The 9,663-nt window shown below is 39.3% G+C and overlaps 3 protein-coding genes across 4 annotated transcripts; 2 read left to right on the top strand and 1 right to left on the bottom strand.

Moving 5' to 3' along the window:
- The first annotated feature begins 109 nt into the window (after nt 1-109).
- LOC120264060 lies at nt 110-1,687 on the top strand. The gene has a single exon (XM_039272010.1). The coding sequence runs from the start codon at nt 164-166 to the stop codon at nt 1,493-1,495; it is 1,332 nt and encodes a 443-aa protein (XP_039127944.1). The 5' UTR covers nt 110-163; the 3' UTR covers nt 1,496-1,687.
- Nucleotides 1,688-4,611: 2,924 nt separating this feature from the next.
- Nucleotides 4,612-7,096, top strand: LOC120261081 (pentatricopeptide repeat-containing protein At1g11290, chloroplastic-like). Its single transcript, XM_039268761.1, has 3 exons — nt 4,612-5,072; nt 5,148-5,239; nt 5,315-7,096. The coding sequence occupies exons 1-3, from the start codon at nt 4,699-4,701 to the stop codon at nt 6,886-6,888; spliced, it is 2,040 nt and encodes a 679-aa protein (XP_039124695.1). The 5' UTR covers nt 4,612-4,698; the 3' UTR covers nt 6,889-7,096.
- Nucleotides 7,097-7,203: 107 nt separating this feature from the next.
- Nucleotides 7,204-9,251, bottom strand: LOC120261090 (uncharacterized protein At4g13200, chloroplastic). 2 transcript variants are annotated; one of them, XM_039268774.1, is made up of 3 exons: nt 8,979-9,251; nt 7,632-7,786; nt 7,204-7,539 (listed from the first exon to the last, which is right to left on the bottom strand). In XM_039268774.1, the coding sequence occupies exons 1-3, from the start codon at nt 9,193-9,195 to the stop codon at nt 7,351-7,353; spliced, it is 561 nt and encodes a 186-aa protein (XP_039124708.1). In that variant the 5' UTR covers nt 9,196-9,251; the 3' UTR covers nt 7,204-7,350. The 2 variants fall into 2 exon arrangements, with proteins under 2 accessions (XP_039124708.1, XP_039124717.1); XM_039268783.1 differs by having other exon boundaries at nt 7,632-7,729.
- Between the last annotated feature and the right edge of the window lie 412 nt (nt 9,252-9,663).

Genomic DNA, 9,663 nt, shown 5'->3' with positions numbered 1-9,663 from the left:
CCCGAATCTCACTTCCCTCCATTTTTTCACATCATCAGGTGTGCCAGCTGGCAAATCCAACGGTTCTCCTGAGATCTCATGTGGACCCCCTTCCTATATAAAGCCAAAGACATCATCTTCCTCTTTCTCTCCTCTGCGAACCCTAACCCTAAAATCCTCGTCAATGGAGAAGAACTTCTCCTTCTCTTCGTTCCCGGACTCCGGCGACTCTTCTCCGCGCTCTCGCGAGATCGACTGCGAGAACCCTGCCACCTGGGACGATACCTCGGCGCCTCCCCCCGTCGCGCAGCGTGTGAAGCTTATGGTCAGCTTCGGTGGTCGCATCCAACCCCGTCCTCACGACAACCAACTCTCCTACGTCGGTGGAGACACTAAGATCCTCGCCGTCGACCGGTCCGTTCGTCTTCCCACTGTGCTCTCCCGTATTGCTTCTATCACCGGGTCCGATGATGTTTGCCTCAAGTATCAGCTCCCCGGTGAGGATCTCGATGCCCTCGTATCCGTCACCAATGATGAGGACCTTGAGCATCTGATGCTCGAGTATGATCGTCTCTGCCGTGCCGCCGCCCCCGGCTCGAAGGCTGCTCCCCGACTCCGCCTCTTTGTCTTTCCCATCGTCTCGTCGCAACCCTCGTCGACGAACTCCGATACTAAGTCGGATCGGCAGTGGTTCGTTGATGCCCTCAACTCTGTTGCTGCCCCGCCACCGCCTCAGGCCCCGGCGGTGACGGCTCCGGCGGAGAGTCCTGATTACCTCTTTGGTCTGGATAAGGGGTTTATACCACCTCCTGCTATCAAGGTCAAGGACCCATCGCAGGAGTTCGCACCGCCCGTTGAGCACGCGCATCCTCCACTTGCTAGATCGGAGATCCCGAAGAACGACGACCGTGCAATCGGCGCGGAACAACCAATTGAGGTACAACGGCAGATCCCGGAGCTTCAGAGGCTTCAAATCGCTGAGAATCAAGAACAGCCCGCTTTCCAGCGCCAAGCGAGCGATGAAAACCTATCTAGGGTTTACCCAGCTGAGTACTATATCCCACAGAGAGTCCAAGAGAAAACCCCCCCTGCGCCACAACCAGTATACTGGCAGGAGCACCTTGGCATGGCAGCCGGAGGGAGGTTCGCGTCAGTCGCCGGCGGAGACCGGCAGGTATACTTCATCCCGGCAGGACCAGGCGTGTATCAGCAACAAGGAGCAGTGATTCATACTCAAGCGGGACAGGGGTACTACGCCATGGCACCACCACCGAGGATGGTTCCCTCGCCGGCGCAGGAGATCTATCGTGAGGCAACGGCGCCTGTCTACGCCGTCAGCGCTCCGCCACCGGACGGCGGCGCTGTGAGAACGCAAGGCCACGACGCTGGTTTCACTGCCTATGATGGCGCAGGGAGAGCCGTGTATTACACTGGAGCAGCGCCCACATATCAAACGGTCACAAACGTTGCATTCAATCCTGATGGAAAGATCGTCAAGCCATCACAAGTTTCCTAATCTCAAAGGTCTCGCTTTTTATCTTTTCCTTGAATTTTTTCTTTTTATATTTTGGTTTTATATGTTTTTTTTGTTCTGGTATTGCTATTACTAGTGAATTGTTTCGTTGGTGTGAGTATTGATATTAGTATTGGTTCATGTGCATACAGATAGGAATGGTTATATGAATGTGAATTCTATATTTTTTTAACAGCTTGGTATTCCTTTAATGACTATTTGTTGAAGTTTATGGCAATGTTTTGCAAACACTTGATTCATCTGCTTGTGAGTTGTTGAGCATTTGGTGAATTCCCCAAAGTATTGAAATATTTTGGTGTTAATTTTTGTTTCACTGAAGAGTCTTAGTTGTGTGCTTTGATTTGTTCTCCAAAACATTAAAATTGGTATTTCATTTCTGAAAGTTTTGTGGCAAATGATCTACTGTTTCTTGAACGGTGTTAGTATAGGACACATAATCAAAGTAGGGATTTCATCAATGTATGATTAATTTCTTTTGTCTGGAGTTAATTAGAACTTCGGGTTTGCTCCAGTTAAAGTTTCAGGTGCAACCTTTGGCTACATCTTGAAGTGCCACATATATTGAAGAAGAATCTACCTGGTTCAGTTTCATTAGAACTATAAATTGGTTTATTGTTAACTTTTGGTTCAGATAGAAAAAAAATAATTAGGCCTTCAATATAATTACCTTGATTTAAAACTTCACTAGAATGACATTCAGTTTAGCATTATCTATCTGGAACAACCAATCAATCATCGAAGTTGAGACATAAGTTTTTCTTTCTCTTGTTATGGATTTCATCAATTTATGATTAATTTCTGTTGTCTAGAGCTAATTAGAACTTTCGGGTTTGTTCCGTTAAAGGTTAAGATGCAAATATTGGCTGCAAGTAGTTGGAGTTAGGTCTGCATGTGCCACATATATTGAAGAAGAATCTACCTGGTTAAGTTTCACTAGAACTATAAATTGGCTTGTTATTAACTTTTGGTTCAGATAGAAAAAAATAATTAGACCTTCAGTACAATTATTTAGATTTAAAACTTCACTAGAATGACATTTAGTTCAGAATCATCTATCTGGAACAACCAATCAATCATCGAAGTAGAGACATAAGTGTTATGGGTTTCATCGATCTATGATTAATTTCTGTTGTCTAGAGCTAATTAGAACCTTTTTAGGGTTTGTTCAGTTAAAGTCTCAGATGCAAAATTTGGCTGTAAGTGGTTGGAGCTACATCTGCAAGTGCCACATTTATTGAGAAGAATCTACCTGGTTAAGTTTCTCACCTAGAACTATAAATTGGTTTGTTATTAACTTTTTGGTTCAGACAGAAAAAGAATTAGGCCTTCAATATATTTATATCTATCTAAAACTCCACTTGAATGAAATTTAGTTTGCCAATCTCTATCTGGAACAACAATTTTGCAGGGCAACCTTTCTCTTCACAAGAGGTAAATAATTATCATCAATATGTCCTTGGCTGATTTAAGTAGCTAATTTGTCATTGATTCATTGATTCTCTTAATCTGAATCTATTGATGATCTCCTCTTAAAGTTGTTGGTCTTGCTTCTAAAGCAGACAAAATATGTATTGCCTGGGGATCAAGTATTATTCCATAGATCTACCAACCAACAAACTAACTAAAAAAACTAGAGTTGTGTAGTTGTTCATGTAGATGTTACACTGATTAAACTTAAATATACAGCAATCTCTGATTTTTTTAAATTAAAGCTATAGTGATATAATATATCTGAGAGAAGTATGTACTTTTTTAAAATTCCTCAAATTTTGGAAAACTTGTATTCCTGATTTGTTCATCCTCAGAGTTATGAAAATTACATTGAAATTAGTTTCTCAAGTATACAGGGAAAGCCAGGTATTCCAGTCATATATATATATATATATAAATTTTCAATTAGTAAATGACTACTATTGTCAGTTATTAAAACTAAATCAGCACTTCAAATTAGAAAATTATTTTCAATAAAGGCAAATTACTTTTTAAGTTCTTTAAATTTACTTTTATGAGTCATTTCTTCATCATACCTTTTATATATTTTTTATTTTATTTTTTTATGAAATTCAACAGTGTCCAGAGAGATATCAGGAAATATCTTTAATTTTTTTTTTTTAAAAAAAACAAGTCTCAATAATACTCACAAATTAAATTCTAACCAACAAAAGAAAAAAAAAAGGAGAAAACAAAGCCCTAATGGGCCTATTCTCACAATGGGCCTTTTGTCATAATAAATGGGTAACCATTACTCAATCAATCCTCTCTAAACAAACAAGAGTAAGGATTCTATACAAACAAGAGTAAGGACACTATACGACCGTGATACCACTAGATTGTGTCTCTTTTCAATAAAAATTTATCAAATCAGATTTATAGTTATGCCAGCCTATTTAATTACCCACTTACTTCAATTATTAATTTTTTTTTGTATTTTTATTTTATTTTTTTAAAATTTTTTATCTTTATCTTATCATCTTATTTGAAATTAAAATTTTAAATCCACACTGCCCCTTCGCAGTCGGTGTGCTCTCCATGATGTCCAACATCGGATACTGGCCAATGATTATTATTATTATTTTTTGTATTTTTATTTAATTTTTTTTTTTAAAAAATTATCATATCATTTTAAATTAAATTTTTAAATCTAAGATGCTTGCCGGATGTCAAACACCAATCCGGATACCGAAAACCAGACTTTGGACACCGCCGGATGCTGACTTCGCATTCTCCCATTTCATGCCATGTTCTTCCTCCTCGAACTATTTTTTTGTAAATGCTTTTTTTAAAATCTTATTCACTTTATGAAATTTTCGATTCCTGTTCCCACACAATATTACCCCGCTTAAAGTCAATTTTCTCTTCTCAAAATTTCTTAGCCTAGAGACGGTAAAGAGGCACACGGTAGATTTAAAATCTTCAAAATCAGTGGTAATAAGATAAAGATAAAATTTTAAAAAATAGTTAAAAATAAAAATACAAAAAGAACTCATCGCTAGCTACTCTATGATGTTGAACATTATAGGGAACACAGTAGATTTAAAATTTTAATTTCAAATGAGATGATAAAATAAAAGATAAAAGTTTAAAAAAAATAATCTTATTGGAAGAGGAAGAGGACTGAAGTGGTATCACACGGTTGCATAGAATCCTTAATAACAATATGCTTTCTAATAAATAATAATTCATAAATGAGATCCCACGCTCGTCTTCTCAAGCTCGGCCTCGACCACAACCGCGTAATCGTCACACAACTTCTCCAATCCTACGCCGGCGCCGCCTCCCTCGCAGCCGCCCGCCGCCTCTTCGACGAGATCCCCAGCCCCGCCCGAGACCCTCCTCTATGGACCTCCATCATCTCCGCCTACGCCAATTCCCACCATCCTCTCCCCGCCCTCCAACTCTTCTCCCTCATGCCCCATCCCAACCCTTTCGCTGCCTCCTCAGCCGGCCGCGCCGCCGCCGCCCTCTCCAACCCCCTCCTCTCCCGTTCTCTCCACGCTCTCCTCCTCACCCGCGGTCTCCTCCATCCCAACATCATCGTCCAAACGTCCATTGTCAACATGTATGCTATATTCTTTAAGATGTTTGATGAAATGCCTCACTGAAATGTGGTAACTTGGAATTCATTTCCTTTCAGGTATGCTAAATCCGGCGACTTGGATTCCTCCCACAAGGTCTTTGATGAAATGCTTGAGAGAAATGTGATCACTTGGAATTCATTGATTTCAGGTATGATGAATCCCACAAGGTGTTTGATGAAATGCCTGAGAGAAATGTGGTAACTTGGAAATTGTTTCCTTTCAGGCTATGCCAATGCTGGAAAGGGTGCTCTTGCATTGGAGATGTTTTATAGAATGAGGTGTGTGGAGACTGAAGTGGCTGCTGATGGATTCACTATACCGAGCGCTCTGACGGCGTGCGCTGCGCTTAGTGATTGGCAATCAGGTGTTCAAGTTCATGCCTTTCTTGTGGTTGCTGGGTTTGGCTGTGATTCTGCTGTTTCAAGCTCATTGGCAAACATGTACTTCCGGTGTGGTGATGTCCGGGCGGCTGAGAGGGCAATAGAGGACATTGAAGAAGAAGAAGAAGAAGAAGAAGAAGAAGAAGACTCAATGATTTTAAAGCTTATGATGGTCAAAGGGTATGTCTTCAATGAGCTATATGAAGATGCTCTTAGGATCATTCATCCCGGCAATGATTTTGTTAAAATGATCGTTGTTGATCCCAGTGTGGTTGGTTCCATCCTCGCTGCTTGCTCGAATCTCCTGTTTCTTCATCTTGGTAGACAAATTCATGGTCTCATTGTCACAACTGGTGTCTCTCGAATTAACCATGTTGTTGATTGTGCCTTGATCGACATGTACAGCGGGTGCTCCGGCATGGAACAAGCTCAAGTTGTTTTTGATATGCTGCCAGAAAGATACATCACACATTGGAATGCGATGATTAGAGGCTACACACACAATGGTTTGCTAGCAAAGGCAATTGAGTTATTTAATGAGATGCCTGAGAAGAATGTGATCTCATGGACAGCCATGATTTCCGGGTACATTCAAGCTGGATTGCCCGGAGAAGGGCTGAGGTTGTTTGCAAGGTTATATAACGAAGCCAAGTCATCAATTCACGGTAACCGCTTCACTTTGGTGTCGGCTTTAGGCGCATGCAGTAGTCTTACTGCATTGCGCCTGGGCAAGCAGATACATGGGCATATACTCAGGACTGCAACGGAGCATGTGGTTGTACAAACAGGTCTTGTTGATATGTATTCTAAGTCCGGCAATCTAAACTACGCACAGAGAGTTTTCGACAGAATGGCGGATAAAAATGTTATCACCTGGACATCGATGATCAGTGGTTGCTCTGCTCATGGACTTGGTCATCAAGCCATTGAACTATTAGAGCAAATGATGACCACTGGTTTCAGGCCAAATGAAGTGACTTTCGTAGCAATTCTGAGTGCTTGTAGTCACTGTGGTTTGGTTGATGAAGGCCTGCATTACTTCAGTTTAATGAGAAATGAGTACAAGATTGCTCCGACTAGCTATCACTACAGTTGTGTGATTGATTTGTTGGTAAGATCCGGGAAGCTTGATGAAGCTTGGAAATTGATAACCGAGTTGAAAGAAATCAATGAAGAAGATGGTGATGTTTGGGGAGCAATGCTCGGGGGATGTGAGTTACATGGGAATGTTACGATTGGAAGCAATGTGGCCAAGATGATGGTTGAGAGAAAGCGACAAACTCCAGAGACTTATGTCGCACTTGCTAATGTTTATGCATCAGCCGAGATGTGGGATGATGTTTATAGAGTCCGAGAAGAAAGCAAGAATCATGGTGTTGTCAAAGAGCCCGGACAAAGTCTAATTCATATCAATTAGGTTCTGGTGTTATCTAATTTATTAGATCCAAACCAAACATATATTAAAGAGATTCAATTTAATTTCATTGTATAAATAATCCAATTGTGAATTGCCTGAGTCTTTTGTATTGAAAAATGCAAAGCAAACATTAATCCTAGGCCTTTACCTTTATCACTAAACTTAAACCTAAAAACAAACCCTAAATTCCGAATTTCTATTCTCGAACCTTTCGTTATCTTCATGATACCAAACAAGTCCAAACAAAATTAAGAGTATCACCTACAATTCTCAACTGCATATTGTTGTCATACATTCACTGTGAAACCAAAATCATGATTGAATGCTAAATATATCAGGCATAAGAAATTCTCCATAGAGCTTGTATAAAACAGTTCACACTTCTAGGGCCACAGATATATGAAATATTTGTTCTAATTTGGTGATAAACTAAAGAGGAAGGATTTTATAACAACCTTATTATCAGTCCTTGAACATATCTCGAAAGGGATCATTGGCCGGGTTGGATCTGTTTGGAGTCAGCGGTAAGACAGCCGAACCCACACCATCATCTCCTCGTCCTGAGAAGCTCTTTGAAACATCTCCTTTCGGCTCAGTAACCTCAAGGGCGGCTCGCTCTTTCGCTCTTTTCGCTCTCTCCAGTACTTCATCCTGCAAGGAAATAAATGTGACGATGATAAAGTAACAATGCAGACATCGGCCCAAATAAACAAATAAATAAAGTTCTTATTGTATCTAATCACCTGAAAATCCAGCACTTGCTTTTGTTGTTCCGCTTGCCATTGACCGACGACACTTAAGATCTCTCCCACAGTAGATCCAATCCGTTCATTCAATGCCTCTGCGAAAGCCTTGCCCAAGAAAAAAGCGTCAAGGACAGCCTTATTCTCATTCTCATCTACATAATAACCACCATACATTATTATGATAGACCGTGTATGACAACAAACATTTGCATTGTTTAGTCTACACACAAAAACATAGTGAATAAGATGCCTTTATATGGTTTGTCTATGTGCACATACGATATATAATTTGCCATCAAACAGAATGCAAATAAAGGAAAACATACAATAAAATAGGAGAAGCAAAATAGTTAAGCAGGCATATAATTTTCTGCATATCTGAGGATCAGTTATTTGTGACGGTAAATGCTCCAAACTATAAAGTTCAAGGCTAATGACAATTTGCCATCGTGTAGCCAGTCATGTAGCTTTTCAAACAATAAAGTTAGCATGAACATTAAAAATGAAGAATAAAAACCAAAGCATCTCATTTGTAGTTGCAAATCGGAGGGAGCAATATTAAACATTCATGTAAAATCAAGTAAACATTCAATCTATGGCTAGATAAAGCATTGATAATTTTCTCATATCTTGATTCCTAGATGTCAAACAGTTCCATACAAATAAACAGATACTTTTTCATTCATTCAGAACAACAACAACAACAACAACAACAACAACAATGTTAGCTGTGTTTCTCAAGCTAATAGCAAACACGCCATAGAAACAACAACCATATGATCCAAGATTTTCAGCATAAACCAACTTTGGAAAAATCACTTTAATTGACAAAACACAAGCTCTTGATTTCACTTTTTGAAAACACCATTTTGCTGCAACACAATGGGAATTTTCTTTTCACAATTTCCTGGTCACCAAGGACATGTTTGGACAGAGAGAGGAATGAAAAACAATGAAACAAAAAAGCTTGAATCAGATATCAAACACTTTCAGAAATACACACAGAAAACCATTGATGTAACCGACAAAGATATTCTATTTCTCAACCAACAACACTCAATTTGAACAAGAGCAAAGAGGTCTTCCATTCAATAAAATTCACAGCTCCAAAATTCCAACTTTATAGCAGAACAACAAACATAACATTAAAAAATAAAATAAAAAAACAAAATTTCACAAATTTCTGGTTGCATTGATGTAAAACACTTTCAGACAAGCAGTAACCGAACATACCCTAAATTCCAGACAACAAAACAGCAAATCCTCAATTATAAGTAAAAAAAAAAAAAATCAAATCAAATGAAAAGATAAAAGAGAAGGAGAAAAGAAAGAAAGCAAGCAAACCAGAGGCAGGGCCAGGCGTCCTGGCACTACTAGCACACCGAATTGAAGCAGAAGGAGGAAAAGGAGGGGCATCCGAAGTGAGAGAGAATGGTGAGAATGAAGAGGAAAAGGGAAGGTGATAAGAAGAAGGTGGAGAAGGAGAGGGAGAGGAGCAGGGCGGGCAATGGAGGAAGGGAATGGGACGCCATTGATGACCTAAAACCAAAAAAACTCCCATTTTTTTTTTTCTCTTGAATCCCAAAAGCTTAGCTTGACAGGGCTTTATCTTTTTGGGTTTTTAATCTTCAGATCGAGGCTCATCATGAACCGTTTATTTATATATAAACTCCAGAGAGGCTCATCATTCATTTATAACTTTATATAAAAAAAATATTAAATATTAAACATAAAAATTAAAAATTAAAAAAATAAAGTATTGGGATCAGAGAGGCTCATCGTGGACAGTTCATTTATAAATATTTTTTATATTAAATATAAAAAATAAAATAAAAAAAATGAATCGGGGTGAGAGAAAATCGAACTCTCGACCTCAGAAGCTCACGCAGAACCCTACGCGCTAACCACCTGCGCCATCACCCCAAGTGTAACTCATTACTATTTTATTTAATTATATTATAATACTAAAATTTCACACAACTACTAAAAAATTATTTATTTAATAGAGAAGGACTTTAAATATGGATTA

Source organism: Dioscorea cayenensis, chromosome 1 (genome assembly GCF_009730915.1).
Source record: "Dioscorea cayenensis subsp. rotundata cultivar TDr96_F1 chromosome 1, TDr96_F1_v2_PseudoChromosome.rev07_lg8_w22 25.fasta, whole genome shotgun sequence".
Classification (NCBI taxonomy): Eukaryota; Viridiplantae; Streptophyta; class Magnoliopsida; order Dioscoreales; family Dioscoreaceae; genus Dioscorea; species Dioscorea cayenensis.
This window is presented reverse-complemented; position numbering and strand designations above follow the sequence as displayed.